This window comes from Rhinopithecus roxellana, chromosome 15 (assembly GCF_007565055.1).
Source record: "Rhinopithecus roxellana isolate Shanxi Qingling chromosome 15, ASM756505v1, whole genome shotgun sequence".
NCBI lineage: Eukaryota > Metazoa > Chordata > Mammalia > Primates > Cercopithecidae > Rhinopithecus > Rhinopithecus roxellana.
This window is the reverse complement of record NC_044563.1, coordinates 128389716-128405755: the sequence shown is the minus strand read 5'-3', so window position 1 is coordinate 128405755 and position 16040 is coordinate 128389716. Positions and strand designations below refer to the sequence as shown.

At 36.1% G+C, this 16040-nt stretch overlaps 1 protein-coding gene across 1 annotated transcript in view; it reads right to left on the bottom strand.

Annotated features, from left to right (window-relative positions):
• The window catches only part of ARHGAP20 (Rho GTPase activating protein 20), a 135882-nt gene that overhangs the window by 44029 nt on the left and 75813 nt on the right, over window positions 1–16040 (bottom strand). Inside the window, exons 3-4 of the mRNA XM_010376214.2 lie at window positions 11705–11869; window positions 5243–5392 (exon numbers count right to left, since the gene is read on the bottom strand). Coding sequence (XP_010374516.2) covers window positions 5243–5392; window positions 11705–11869 — 315 coding nt within the window. The remainder of the gene's footprint in view (window positions 1–5242; window positions 5393–11704; window positions 11870–16040) is intronic.

Below are 16040 nucleotides of genomic sequence, written 5' to 3'. Positions count from 1 at the left end.
TTGTGTAATCTTCTTATATATTTCCCTTTCCCCCCTGCTCTATACCTGAATCCAGGACTCCCTTTTTTAGTAATTCTTAATCTCAGGCATTTTTAAGGGACTAAAAATAGAAGTACTTCAAAGTCAATGGCTATCTCTGAGTTTTATAAATACTTAAACCCCTTAAAAAGATAGTAAGATCCAAGACAGCAGAAAGCAGTGTATCTTGGAAAATAAAAAGGGCATGGCAGATTAGAAGATTCTCTCAAATTATGGAGGAGAGAATTATAGAGGCCTGTCATCACTGAGAGTGAGCCGGGAACCATATGTCACTCAGTTAAGGTGCCCGAAGGAAACAGAAAGAACCCAGAGGAAATGGTTTTAAGGAGTCATTAGGGAGGCTGGGTCCTAGGCACCCAAGTTTTTATATTGGCAAAGATACCTTCCACCCACCCTCTGCCCGCCCCTTATGGCAAAGAAGCAGAACATCTCTGGATATACAGGGACAACTCTGAGCACAGAAAAAAATGTCAACAGTGACCACAACAGACTAAAGTCAGAAGCCCTTTGTCTGTTTTGGAGGCATCTTAGAAATCTCCTGTATTCTAGTTCTACCTTACAAAAACAGCAGTTCCAGTAAAGAAGAAAATCTGATTTCCTACCAGCCTGGCAAAATGGGGGTTTAAGATGAGTTTTAATTTGATCTATAAATAAACATGCATACCTGAGTTTGTAGTTTAAGATTCACAGTAGGTACTTAAGTTAACATATTATTTTCTGATTCTTATAGACAGACTACTGTCAGATTCAAGTACTGTGTGTGTTTTTTGAATAATTTTCCCATTCTATCGTACCATTATTTGTAAAGTCAAGGTGCAGCACCTATTTTTCTGGTAGATATTTACCTAAGTTTGTGAATCAAAGTATATGTAGTGATAGAGATGAAATTCCTTTTGGGCTTTTTTGGGATGTGACTACCCTGTTTTCAAGTAAAGCATGAAAAGTTCACATTGATTGTCTGCTCTTTCCTCAATTTGACTCAATGAAGAGTTTTTCAAAGATTCTGGCAATTGTCAGTCTTAGATTTCAATGCTATTAGTTTTTACTTTTTATTTTTATTTTTTTTTTTGAGACCAAGTCTTGTTCCGGCTAGAGATATTGCCCAGGTTGGAGTGTAGTAGTGCAGTCACAGCTCACTGCAGCCTTGAATTCCTGGCCTCAAACAATGCTCCTGCCACATCCTCCCAAGTAGCTAAGACTACAGATGGGTACCACCATGCTCAGCTAATTTAAACATTTTTTTAGAGATGGGGTCTATATTGCCCAGGTCTATGGCCTCAAGCAATCCTCCACCTCAGCCTCCCAAGTAGCTGGGACTGCAGGTGTATGCCACCATGCCTGCATAATATTTTGACTTTTTTTTGTAGGGATGGAATCTTGTTATATTGACCAGTCTGGTCTCAAAACTCCTCCCCTCAAGTGATCCTCTCACCTCAGCCTTTCAAGCAGCTGGGATTACAGGCACCAGCCACTGTGGCTGGCTACATTTACAAAAAACAGTTATTATAGTAACTGGAGAGACTGCTTCTTTAACCTGCTACCCGATGGAATTTTAAAAGGATCATGACCTAGATTTCCCTAACATTTCCAATGATTGCCACTCCTTCCTAAAGATCTGAGCTTCCCTCTTGTATTTCACTTCAGTGTGACAATTTGTGTTAACATTTTTTTTTTTTTAGTAAGACAGTTCTGCTAGTAATAAATTGTTATAGTTTTTTAAAAAAATATTCACTCTACCTTCATTTTTAAATAATATTTTTGCTGAATATTGTATTCTAGGTTAAAAGGTTTTTGTTTCAACACTTTAAAAAACATATTCCATTGTCAGCTGGGCATGGTGGCTCACTCCTGTAATCCCAGCACTTTGGGTGGCCGAGGCAGGCGTATCACCTGAGGTCAGGAGTTTGAGACCAGTCTGGCCAACATGGGGAAACCCCATTTCTACTAAAAATACAAAAAAATTAGCTTGGCGTGGTGGTGTGCACCTGTAATCCCAGCTACTCAGGAGGCTGAGGCAGGAGAATCACTTGAACCCGGGAGGCAGAGGTTGCAGTGAGCCGAGATCATGCTATTGCACTATGGCTTGGGCAACAAGAGCAAAACTCCATCTCAAAAATAAATAAATAAATAAATAAATAAATAAATAAATAAAGTTCCACTGTCTTCTAACCTCCATAGTTTCTAATGAAAGGGCCATAATAATTCAAATTGTCATTTTCCTATTTGTAATACATTGTTTTTATCTGACTGCTTTCAAGATTCTTATCTTTGATTTATGGTAGTTTATAGTAGTTTATAACATGACTAGGTATAGTTTTCTTAATAGTCACATTGTCTAGAGTTCAGTGAGCTTGCTGACTCTGAGTATTTACGCCTTTTACCAAATCTGGGTAGTTTTTAAGCACTGTTTCTTCAGCCCTATTTCCTCTCCTCTTTCTGTAATTCCAGTGAGATGTATATTATACTTTTTGATACATTCCCACAAGTCCGTGACACATTTTTCCTTTAAAAAATCTTTTTTTTCTGTTCCTCAGATTAGACAATTTATATTGATAAACCTAAGTTCACCAATTCCTCTTTCATTTCCATTCTGCAAAGAAGTCCACTCAGAAAATATTTTATTTAAAATATTGTAGTTTTCAGTACTAGAATTTACATTTGGCCCTTTTCAGTATTTTCTATTTCTCTGCTCATAGTTACTATCTTTTTATTAATTTAAATTGAATTTTCCTTTTACCTGCCATGCTTACTTATGAAAGCTGTTTTAAAATTCTTTTCTGGCAGTTCAACATATGAATCATTTCAAGATTGGTCTCTGTTATCTTTTTCCTTGTTCTTCATATGTCAAGATATTTTAGATTGTATTCTGGACATTCCAAATGTTTCAGAGACTGTATTCTGTTATATTTGTGGAACGGTGTTGATATTTTTGTTTTAGCAGAAAACAAACTTGATTAGATGAAGCTACAAACTCTATTTCATCTGTGATGGGTTGCAGCTCAGTTCAACGCTTTCAGTCTTAGCTTCAAGACGCTTTCAGTCTATCTCATGCATGTGGGGTTTGGTGATCAGTCAGAGATTTGGGCAGTGTTTATACATAGAATTTGGAGCTTGCCTTCTCTGCTACTTTCCTTTTTGAGATTCTCCCCCTCATCCCACAATAGCTGTGGATGACATGGCTTCTGTCCTCTGGTTCTTCAGCTCTGAAAGACTGTTTCTGCCAGTTTTAGTTGCCCTACACCATGATGTAACTGTACCCTGCCCTCAGGGTAAGGCCTTAAAAACAGGAAACTCACCCAGTACTTGTGCCTACTTCCAAGTGCCTACTCTCCAAAAGACCTCACTCTGACGTATCAGAGGCAGAATTCCTCAACACTTCACTTTTTAAAAAAAATAAATTCAGAAAGTTTAGATTTCCATAAAAGTTACAAAGATAATACAGAGATTCCCTATGGAGTTCTGATGCTGTTTAAGTTTAGAGTAATCTAATATTATTCTTTTATATTATCATGGCCCATTTGTCAAAACTAAGAAACTAATATTAGTACATTACTATCAACCTCTTGACTTTATTCAGATTTCACCATTTTTCCCATTAATGTCCTTTTTCTGTTCTAGAAGCTAATCTAGAATACCACATTATAATTATTATATCTCTTTAGTAACTGATCTATGACCATTTCTCAGTCTTTCTCTGATTTTGTTTTTTTTGACCTTGAGTATTTTAAGGAGTGCTGGTCAGGTATCCTGCATAATGTATCTCAATGTGTGTTTGTTCAATGATTTCTTCATGATTAGACTGGAGTTAAAGGTTTTTGGGAGGAAGATCACAAGGTTAATTGTTCTTCTCATCACAATATATCAAGGAGTACATTTTACCTACGTGACATCACTGGTGATATTAACCTTGATCATTTGGTTAAAGAACCATAGTTTGAATAATATAATATAGGTAAAACTTGTTTCCACATTTTCCCCTCTTCTTAAAAAAAAGAAGTTTCATGAAAATTCCTTGATTAAAAATGTCATGTAGTCATACCCTCACTTAAAATTACGTCCTTTCACCAATAACTCCAAGGAGATTAAGCAATAGGAAATGATAATATTTAGAGAAATCTGTCATGGAAAAGATATGCTGAGAATGAAACAAACACTTTTTTTTTCCAAACCAGTTCTTAAAATCTTGTGGTAGGCCAAATAGTGCATAATAGAATTTAATGACATGCCTATCTTTTAATAGAAGATTAACATAGTGGAAAATTTTAGTTGTCTGGCTTTAGGATGATGTCCTAGGAGTTTTGTGGTAGCAAGAAGAGAAGCAGAATAAAAAGCATCATGTGCATGGGATGAACACTAACTTTAAGTGTAAAACAAATACTGGAGAGGTTGGGACACAGTTATTCAAAATCACAGGTGTGACTGTGATTGTTCACTCTGAACTGGACAGTGCCAATTAAGCATGTTCATTAGAAGAGGACAAATATTCTGCATTCATACATTCTCCAACCCCATCCTGGCACAGGAATAAGTCTTGGGAAGCTCTGACTCCTTAAAAATCATACCTTCGCTTTTCGTTGTCACATCTCTATAGACACCAACTGAAAACCTGCTACACAATTTAGGTAACCAGTATTTCATGACATTAATTTTATTTGTATAATAAAACACTATTTATTTAAAAATTCGGGAGTATAAACCACTTATCGAAACTTAATTGGACTATGCAATTTGCTTCAACGAAGGTCTTTTTCAGTGGTTTGAAAAGACTGATAAGACTTAAAAGCTCAATATGTAAAACAAATACCTACATATTAAGGAAAAGGATGTTGAAGAGGGGTTCCTAAAGACGGGACTACTCTATTCCCCTTCCATACTCCTGAAAGTTCCTGTTTTTTTTTTTTTTTTTTTCCACAAAAATAACAAGTCAAACCAAGGTAAATCATCCCAAGAGTTCCCAATATTTACCACTCATTTTCACATATTTTAATCAAAAGCCCATTGGGAGAAATATATGGCATACAAGTATTTTGGTTGGGTGTATGTGTCAACAGATGAGTTACTGACTTAATACACAATCAGAATAAAATACTTCCCTCTTAAAAATTAGATGAACAACATTTGATTAATTTTTTTTTAAATCTCAGTCCTAGAAATGATCAGAGTAGCTAACCTAGGTAAATAGAGGACAAGCTGTGATTCTTACCTGAAAGTGGCCACAAAGTTCACTGTGGGCCAGCCCAAAACAAAGGATTTCATGGCATTGGTGTTGCCTTCTCCCACTTCATCCACACAGCTTGCTGTCCACATATCAGTTAATTTAATTTTATTTTTTATCTTAAAGTTATTGTTATATCTAGAAAGATAAAAACCAAACAGAACCTTTTGTTATTTTGTTTCTTAAATTTTATGGGAGCTTCTCTGGAAGCCATCATCCTCAGCAAACACAGGCACAGAAAATCAACCACCACATGTTCTCACTCATAAGTGAGAGTTGAAGAACACTGAGAACACATGGACACAGAGAGGGGAATAACACATACCCTGGCCTGTTGAGGGGTGGGGGATGAGGGGAGGGAACTTAGAGGACGGGTCAATAGGTGCAGCAAACCACCATGGCACACATATCCCTATGTAACAAACCTGCACATTCTGCACAAGTATCCTTTTATCTTTTAGAAGAAAAATAATTTATGGGGGTACTTGTGATAGAAGGACCATTTTTCACTAATCATGGGCCAAGTGTCTTATTCAGTGTTTTTATCTTCAGTGCCTAGAAGAGTAAACTAAAACAGGGTTGGCTACTTTGGCCCAAGAAGATCTTTGAAACATTGGTGAAACAATTAGTCCTCACGCCTGCATTTATGGCAAGAAATAGCCATAAACTGGCCACCTTATTTTTCTGTATGTCGAGCACTGCATTAAAAACCTAATTTCAAATGTACTGCTGTTACAAAATATTAATTCGTTTATTATTTATAACTTGCTAATTTCCAAAACAATTTGGCTAAAAACAGAAAATACACAGGATTTATTAAAATGTTTATAAAATTTTCATTTTAAGAGAGATGCACTAAAAAATTCCTGTAGTTAATTAGAATAATTTATAATACATTTTCAATGAAGTGGTTACAAGATTTTCTAGGCTTTAGAAGCATAGGTTATTTTAAATTTCCTTTCTTAGATTTTGTTCAACCATTTCCCCTTATATTCTGGCTAAAAGTAAAAATCTGCAGTCCCCCAAAAAGAACCTAAACCAAACTTGAAAAAAAAAAAGTAGGGTTGACACAATTAACATTCATCTCTGGGGACCCTGAAGGTGATCTATTTTAATTCAAATGAAATTGCTTTTAGACAATTTCCACCTAATCCCCATAGACTCCTGATATGGAAACCACCATATCTCTTGACCTAATTTACAGGTTTAACGCTAGCAGGGGCCTGAGACTTAAATAGAAGGCAATGAGAAGGATAAAGAGAATGCTCAGGAAAACATGGGTACCTCTTGGCATTCGGAATCATTTGTGTAAATACTAAAAGTTAAAATGAAATCAAAGGTAACTTATATGGAAGTATCCCTAAAATTCCTGATTCATGCATTAAAAAAAGTTAAAAATTTTCAGTGAAATTTGTAAGATGAAAAAGGATTTTGCAGGAACTGAAGGAAAATCTAGATTCAAAGCCTCATTTATGCTTCCCATAGAATTTAAGTGTAATAGAAAGTGTCTTGTGGCATTAAGGCTTCTTCCTATATTTCAATATTTTCCCCCCTATTGTTATGAATCTTTAGATTTTTAAAATAAAACAAACCCAATTACAGAGCAAATCTTATTTGTTGATGCCAACTGTTTGAGTAATATAAAACTAAAACTACACATCTTTTGAAAAAACAGGTATCTTTCCATATTTGTTTTCACGTATTTTGTGTTTTCTGATGCAAGTCTCTATCTTAGTAGATACTGCAGATATCATGTGGGAACATCCACATCCATTGACCTGGGAAAAAAGTCATCCCAAAGATCCTTTCCCTAGATCAATAAGGTGCTACATTATCCACCCTGATTTCCAAAACAAGCAACTGTCTAAAAGTATGAACAATGACTTCCATTCTCCTATAATAAAAATAACAGCTAATATTTATTGAGAACTTACCATATACCATTGTTGTAAATACTTTACACACATTATTTAGCTTGATCCTCAGGAATTTTATAGGTAAGGAAATGGAGTCGTAGAGAGGTTAACCTGCTAAAAGTCATACAGCTTAAGTAGCAGAGCTAGAATTTAAACTTGGACAGTGCTGATTCCTGAGCTTATTTATGCTCTTAACCACTAGACATCTATAAAAAGTCCTGGATATCGCTATTCCTAAAAAGCACCTGAAACCTGGGTGAAATTATATTTTCCATGAAGTTCTCTTCAGCTTTTCTATCTTTGGCTTTTTGTTTTTTTAATCTCTCCAGAGCTACAAGGCTTTCTGATGTGGCTATTATGGAGGCTGAGGAAGAAATCTCATGAACACTTATGAACATAAAGCTAAATAGACTACTTTGAAAATATTTAAAAGTAGTATTCCAATAAAGTTTTATATTAAAATAGACATTCTTGGGGTCATAGAATGGTTCTTCAGATTCCTCACTTTCCATTTCCAATAGTATTAGACTATAGAAATTTAAAAATGCTAATTTAATGTGAACTGGCTCCAATAGCATGACAATGACTATCTCCAATAGTATTACGAAGACAGGAATTAAAAAGTTTGAATCCAATAAGAACAGACTGAACAAAACCCCCTAAAAACAAATTCTTTTTTTTTTTTTTTTTCCTTGAGACAGAGTTTCACTCTTGTCACCCAGGCTGGAGTGCATTGGCGTGATCTCGGCTCACTGCAACCACCACCCCTCAGGTTCAAGTGATTCTCATGCCTCAGCCTCCCAAGTAGCTGGGATTACAGGTGCCTGCCACCACGCCCGGCTACTTTTTATTTCATATTTTTAGTAGAGATGGGGTTTTGCCATGTTGGTCAGGCTGGTCTCGAACTCCTGACCTTAGGTCATCTGTCTGCCTCGGCCTCCCAAAGTGCTATGATTACAGGTGTGAGCCACTGCACCTGGCCAAATTCTTTATTTCGACAACATAGTCCCTTACTACAAATTTATTAAGCTGACAGATATACTTTGCTTTCCTATCCTTCTATCTTCATACTGGAAAAATTTCCAGTGAACTGATGAAATACACAGGATTCCAGGGAGATTTCTCCCCATTCTAAGATAGGGATGTCTTATCAAATATGTTTTGGGGTAGAGATCATTATATATTCCACAAATATCTGATGGTAATTCTATTAATAAATTTATTTCATCTTCTTCACCTAAAGAGAACTCATTACTATTTGCTTATTCTCATAAAATATGGTAATAGTGATGACTTATGAGCATGTGAGGTAAATACATTTATCCTTTCTGTAAATTCCATATGGGTGCTCAATGGCTATTATCAGAGAGAATAGTGAACTTCTTTCTAAATAATTTAATGTTTGTAAAACAGATCCTGTTTTTTTTTAAAAAAGAAAACTCATGATTTTATTGGAAAAGTAATCTATTTATCTTCCAAATGAATATCAAAAATGGTCCCCAAATACCCACCTGGCTTTAATACTTTACTAATTTAGTATGGAAAAGAATTACCATAAACTCAAAACAATTTTCAGCAAATACTGTCAGCATCCAGTACAAAACAGATCAATATAATAATTCAGTCAATAGAAGGAAGCATTTAACACCCGCTTTATTGTTGTACTTACTAAAATTCACTGAACAAATATGTAGCAGTTGATTATTTATCCCACTCAAGTTTATTTCTCTAGGCCCAACCTAAGGACTGAAAGCAGTATCTAAAAGAAGCCTGAAGATGAGCTGATGTAGTATAGAACCTAAGGTCCCCTCCTTGTCTCCTATGGCTCAGTAAGAGACTTAATTGCTAACTTCAGATTATGTCAACAAATTGGGCCGGGCGCGGTGGCTCAAGCCTGTAATCCCAGCACTTTGGGAGGCCGAGACGGGCGGATCACGAGGTCAGGAGATCGAGACCACCCTGGCTAACACGGTGAAACCCCGTCTCTACTAAAAAATACAAAAAACTAGCCCGGGGAGGTGGCTGGCGCCTGTAGTCCCAGCTACTCGGGTGGCTGAGGCAGGAGAATGGCGTAAACCCGGGAGGCGGAGCTTGCAGTGAGCTGAGATCCGGCCACTGCGCTCCAGCCCCGGCGACAGAGCGAGAATCCGTCTCAAAAAACAAAAAAAACAAAAAATAAAAAACAAATTAATTGATCCAGGGTAACACTCAATCTTTCATCCAAGGGTAAGAAATGACCTAAAATACTAAAATGCATAGGTTTGGAATTACAGGGACTATTTGCTTTTGGTTGTTATTTCATAAAAATTAAGTTCTTTCGTATTAAGAAGGATCTGTGAATATAACTAAATGTTTGCTGTGGAATGATCATGTAATCAATTTCCTGAAAAATGGTGGTCAAAATTTTTGCCAAGTGGCAGGATTTAATAATAATAATCTCAAATATGTATGTTCCATCTCAGGGGTTTTGGATTTATGCCAAAAAATAACTTAGATCATTCACACTTTTAAATATTCCCAATGGGTATAAAAAGTACTTAAAATAATCTTTCATAATTTGAACCTCTTAAATAACAGCATCTAAATCAATTGATAGACTTTTTTTCACTTCACAAAAACATTAAAGTGGACACAGTTATCTCAAAAACAGTGTATGGGAAAAAGTGGTATAACCTTATGTGAGAAAGGGACAATCAAAATAAAAAGTCAGCTACAGAAGCAGACGATGAGTACACATTTTGCCAATATATCTAAAAACAGCAATATTCTAGTGGAAAAGAAATTGTCTTTCTATAAAATATTTTTAGCAAAGCAAGGGTTCCATAAAAACAACTTATATGCTAACAGTATACAGAACAATAAATAACCTCAGATAAAAAAACAGAGGTCCTCTATTCTAATTATCATTGTAACTGCTAAGGGGGAAAATATCCGAAAAAGGTGAAGGGAAAATACATTCTTCCCTAAGAACTGAATGCATGCTACAAGTAAATCGTCTTTAAGATCTTAAAGTTCAGAAAATTGGTTATTATAAAAAATTTCTGTTGTCTATTTATCTACCTCCAGGCTGAGCTATACAACTAATGAGTACCGTGTGCTAAAAAATATAGAAAGAGCCAGCCGTTGGAAGTAAGGCCTAGATTCAAACCCCAGCCCTGCCATTTCTTAGTATATAACAAACCTTCCTGAGCCTCAGTGTTCAATATCTGAAACAACTCTTATCTTGGAGGACTGTCAGGAAAATTAAACAAAATCTTTGTGATTCTCCTATTATAATACCTAGCATAGAGAACTCATCTAATAATTTTTAAATAAGAGAATAACTGTTTTTTGAAAATAATGACTTGTTCCGCTATTAAGAGTTTCCCAACTTAGAACTTCAAGTGGACCTAGTGCAAAGATGTGGCTGGAGAAACTTTTTCTTTCTCTTTATTCCTATAATACCATATCCACTCCAAAACTACATCTGTAGGCATTCCTTCTATCCAAATCACATTCTGAAACAGTTCTCATCATTATGCTTGCCTTTAATTTAAAAAAAATGTATAAACAATTCACTAAGCATTCTATACCATCTCTTAATAAATGGGTATTTAGTTGGAGCCTTTTATTCATTCACGTGAAGAGGAACTCAAGCCTCTGGCCACAAGCTACTGAGGAACTAAGGCTAACAGCATCCACTTGAGTGAGCCTGGAAGTAGATTCTCCAGTTCCAGGCGAGCTCTGAAATGACTTTAACCCAAGCCAACAAGCTTGAGGGCCCTCCTGAAGGCTCGTAAACCAGAACCATCCAGTGAAACACTCTCAGACTCCTGACTCAGAGAAACTGCATGAGGCATTTATAGTTTTAAACTGTAATGTTTTTGGGTAATTTGTTAAATAGCAATAGATAATTAATATAGCCTACAAAGGTCCTTATAACCTAACCCTTGTCTACTTATCTAATCTTAATTCATCTTACTCTCCTTGGCTTGTTACGCTCCAGTTACACAGGCCTTCTTTTAACTCCTCCAAGGGCCAAGTTTTCCTCAACTACCTTTGCACCTGCTGTGCCCTCTCCCTGGAATGCTCATCCTCCCAATATCTGAATGGCTGATTGCTTTTCATCCTTCACTGAATTTTTCCCCTGACTACACCTACCTAACATATATGCCATCTTTTACTTCAGCCAGCACCCTATTTTCTTCATAGTACTAATCACAATTTGTCATTCCCCCTCACCCCATGCATAAGACTGTAAGCTCCCATATTAGAACATAAGCTCCCAAAAGAGCAGGGACCATACCCATCACATTCTTCATTGAATTTCCTACATTTATTCAGGACATGGCACAGAACAGGACCTAAATAAACACTTGTTGAAAAAATGAACAACCATTTTTTTTTTTTGTAAAAAAGGGCAAAAAATCACTTTAGACATTACCTATAGTAACAGAGGCAAAACCTTCTTACAGTAAACATTGAGTAGAAAGGGTATCTTTGTTAGGAAAAGTGCAATTTTATAATGATAATCAGGAGTATACAGTATACGTACTTGATTTTGGCCACAACAAACAGATCATTGAATAGAAAAAGATGCCGCTCCTGCCTCTGGAGGCCTCTTTTGAGTTCTGCCCGGCCATCAATCAGCAGAGTCCTACTGGAGCACACAAATGATGACAGAAATGTGCACGTGTCAACACTAGCAGAAGGACTTTCCCTGTAACAGATCAAATGCCACAGATCAGTTAGTCAAATGATCATTTTATAGCTGGCCAAGAACTATAAAACTCTGTAATGTTTTTTAATACAATGGTATAGCATCCTAACTGGTCCTGAGTCTATTCTACACACAGTAGTCTTTAATATTTCAATATGAAAATTTTGAAACAAAGAAAAGTTGAAATAGTTTTATAATAAACACATGTATATGTATCTCAATCTAGATTCTACCATTAGTATTTTACTATACTTGCTTTATTGAATACCTATCCAACCATCCATTGAATAATTCATTTTATTTTTGGCATTTCAGTGTAAACTACATACAGGCAGTACATATCCCCCTGAATGCTTCAGCATACATACCATTAACTAGAGTTCAATTATTTATTTTGAATTTTTCTTTTGATATAAAATTTACACACAACAAGATGCACAAATCTTAGGTGTATATCCACTGACTTTTGACAAAAGTACTCATCTGTGTAATCTAAGCCTCTAACAAGATTTAGAAAATGATCATCACTCCAAATAATTCCCTCTTGCACCTTCTCAGATATTACATAAATTAACCACATATAGTCTCTATGGATTGGCTCCTGAGTTGTTTATTTCTTTACTGCAGGCTGAGACCTGTTAGTTCAAAACCTCATTAGTACCAAACTCAAATTTTTATATATCGAAGTATTTTAAAAATAGCCCAAACAATCAGATTTTTAGCCAGTAACAGCCTGCCTGCTTTGCACACTCCATCGAACTACACCCAGCACCTGCTGGCCATTGATAAGAGAGTGTCTGTGGTTATGAAACCCCGAAGTTGCTCCTGCCCTTTAGAGCTCTCTGACCTAGCCATTCCACACCACTGAGGAATGGACATGTTCTCTCCAGAAATATCTGCTCTGATTCCTTTCTCCCCTGAGCTCCTTCCCTTCTGGATGGTGGCCCCTTGTCATAAGCCTCTGGATAGTCTCATACTGTGATGAATTTACTCTCTCATGCAACCCTGTACAATAGTCATATTTTAAATCTTTGGTCAGATCCCAAATACCTCAAACTATACCAGTCAATCCTTACTCGATCACCCCAGAGGTAACAACTATTCTGATTTTTTTTTTCCCCATGGAAGACTGCCTATTCTAGAATTTTATACAAATTGAACCACAGTATCTATTCTTTTGTGTAAGGTATTACTTCCTCATCATGTTTTTGGAATTCATTCATGTTATTACATTTATCATTAACTCATTCCTTTATCTCACTTAGGTATTCAATGTATAAAATATACCAGAGTTTATTCTTCTATTGTTGTACACTTGGGCTGTTTCCAGTTTTTAGCTATCAAGAATAAAATGGCTATTATACATTGGTACTAGTCTTTTTGTATCTATGTTTTCATTTCTCCTGGGTAAATACCTCAGGGTGGAATTGTTAGGTCACAGAGTAGGTATATGTTTAATTTTAGAAAAACTACCAGTTTTCCATAACGATGGTACCATTTTACATTCCCAGCAACACTGTAAAAGAGTTCCAGTTGCTCCATGACCTTGCTAACACTTGGTGTTGTCAGTCTTCTGAATTTGGCCAGTTTAGTGGATGTATAGTGGCCTTTAATTAGGATTTTTTTTTTCTTAGTTTGAGACAGAGTCTCACTCTGTCACCCAGGCTGGAGTGCAATGGCGTGATCTCCGGTCACTGAAACCTCCACCTCCTGGGTTCAAGCAATTCTCCTGCCTCAGCCTCCTAAGTAGCTGGGATTACAGGCATGCATCACCATGGCCCAGCTAATTTTTGTATTTTTACTAGAGATGGGGTTTTGCCATATTGGCCGTGCTGGTCTTGAACTCCTGACCTCTGGTGATACGCCTGCCTTAGACTCCCAAAGTGCGAGGATTACAGGTTGAGCCACCGCACCCAGTCTTTAATTAGGATTTTAATTTGCATTTCTCTGCTAATTTCTTTCACGTTCTTACTGGCCATTTGCATTATCTTCATTGGTGAACTGTCTTCAAGTTTTTTGCTCATTTAAAACAATTTGGGTTATATGTTATTACATACATACTATCTATTGAGTTGTAGGAACTTTTTAATGTATTGGATCCTAAATTCCAGTCCTTTGTCAGGTTATGTGTTTTGGAAAGTATTTTTTCCTAGTCTGTTGCTTGCCTGTAAACTTTCTTAACAATGTTTCTGACAGAAAGTTTTAAATTTTGACAAAGCTTATCAAATTTTTTCATATGGTGTTTACTTTCTGTGACCTTTCTAGGAAACTTTCACCTATCCCCCACTCATCAAGATATTCTCCAATGCATTCTATTAAAATATGTATGATTTTTAGTTTTTACATTTAAGTCTATGATCCATCTCAAATTAATTTTGCTTAATAAGGAAGAAGGCCAGGTTCATTTTTTTCTATACAAATACTTCATTTTCCTAGCACTATTTACACCAAAGACTTGGTGCTTACTCATATGTAAAGTAAGTTAGTTTGACTAGGACTATAGATCTTTAAATTCCCTTCCTCAATGGATTGCTTTGGCACCTTTGTAAAATTACATGACTATAAAGCATAGGTCTATTTCCAGGCTCTCTATTCTGCTGCACTGATTTATTGATTCTTATGCTATAACCACACTGTCTTATTGTTCTAAGTTAATAGTGAATCATAAAATTACATAGTGTTAAGTCCATCAACTTTTTCTTTTTTGAGACTGTTTTAGACAATCTAGGTCTTTTGCATTTCTGTATATTTTTTGACTCACCATTTTTTCACTTTATGATGGTGTGAAACTGATAGTCTTTCAGTAGAAACTGTACTTCAGATTTTGAATTTTACTCTTTTCCTGTGCTAGGTTAGGTGTATTAAATGCATTTTCTACTCATGATATTCTCAACTTATGATAGATTTATTCTGACATAACCAATTGTAAGTTGAGAGCATCTGCACATTTTAGAGATTAACGAAAATGAAGAACAAAGGAGGGAAAGCCTATAGTGGCTGGGAAAGAAGAGATGACCTCAATTTCAAATGTACTGAGTCTGAAATTATCAGTGGGCTAGGTGGTATGGCAAAATCAGGTAGGCATGCAGCACTTGGAAGAGATGTCAGAAGCAGAGATGTCATACAAAGACAGGTGCATAAATAACTCTTTGTAATGGCTAGAACTGCCAAGGCAAGGAGCACAAAATAAGAAAAAAGGCAGAAACATATCCCTGAGAAAAGATGTACGTTGCAGAGATGAAGGGAAGAGAACCTATGAACAAAGATGGAGACTGGTGAATGAAGTAGCAGAAAAATAATAAAAAGTAGTGGTGGTCACGAGTGCTGAAACTGACAGAAGGGATAACAAGCTGAGGTCTGAAAAGGTGTCTGGGGGTAAAAAGTCATCAGTTGGTCATTAAGACCACTGAGGAAACAGTTCCAGGAGAATGGTGTGGGCAGAACTCAAATGTCTGGAATTTGAGGAGTAAAAGGATGAGAAGTGAGGAATTAAGGGCAAAAACTCTTGTTTTTTTAGCAGCTGAACACTAGAATGTGACTTTAAGGATTCTAAAGTGGGTACAGCTGCTGAGGAAGGAAAGGTAAGAGATAAACAATCAGCCCTGAAGGTAGAAATTACTATTCTTCATTTTACAGATTTGAAGCTATTTAGGGTAGCTAAAATATACAGCTACTAAGGTGATTTATAAGTATGGTTTCACATACTTTAAAAAATTCTATGTAGTCTTTCAAATGGGCAAACACTGCATTGACTCAGCTTCCTCCTCCAGCCATGGTGATTGAGTTCAGTGGTTTAGGATTTAATGACTTGGGTGGAGTGCTAATCCAAGTCTTCTTGCTAAGTAGTGTGATATGGCAAGTTACCTGGTTGGCTTAGTTTCCTATATGTAAAGTAAGTTAGTTGGACTAGGACTAGAAGATCTTTAAATTTCATTTATAATTTACATAGGGGACTAATTAAACATGTATCCAAAAGGTGGAATTAAGATTATTGATGAGAGGGAAATGGATAATGGATATGATTCGCTATGTCTGTGAGAACACTCCAATCTTAAAATATAGTTTATAAATATGTAGCTAAGCATATTTGAGAGTCACTTCAGGGAAACAATCCAAAGTTGAACTAAATTAAAAGCCATGCAAAAGTTATAATAATGACAATGAGAACAGT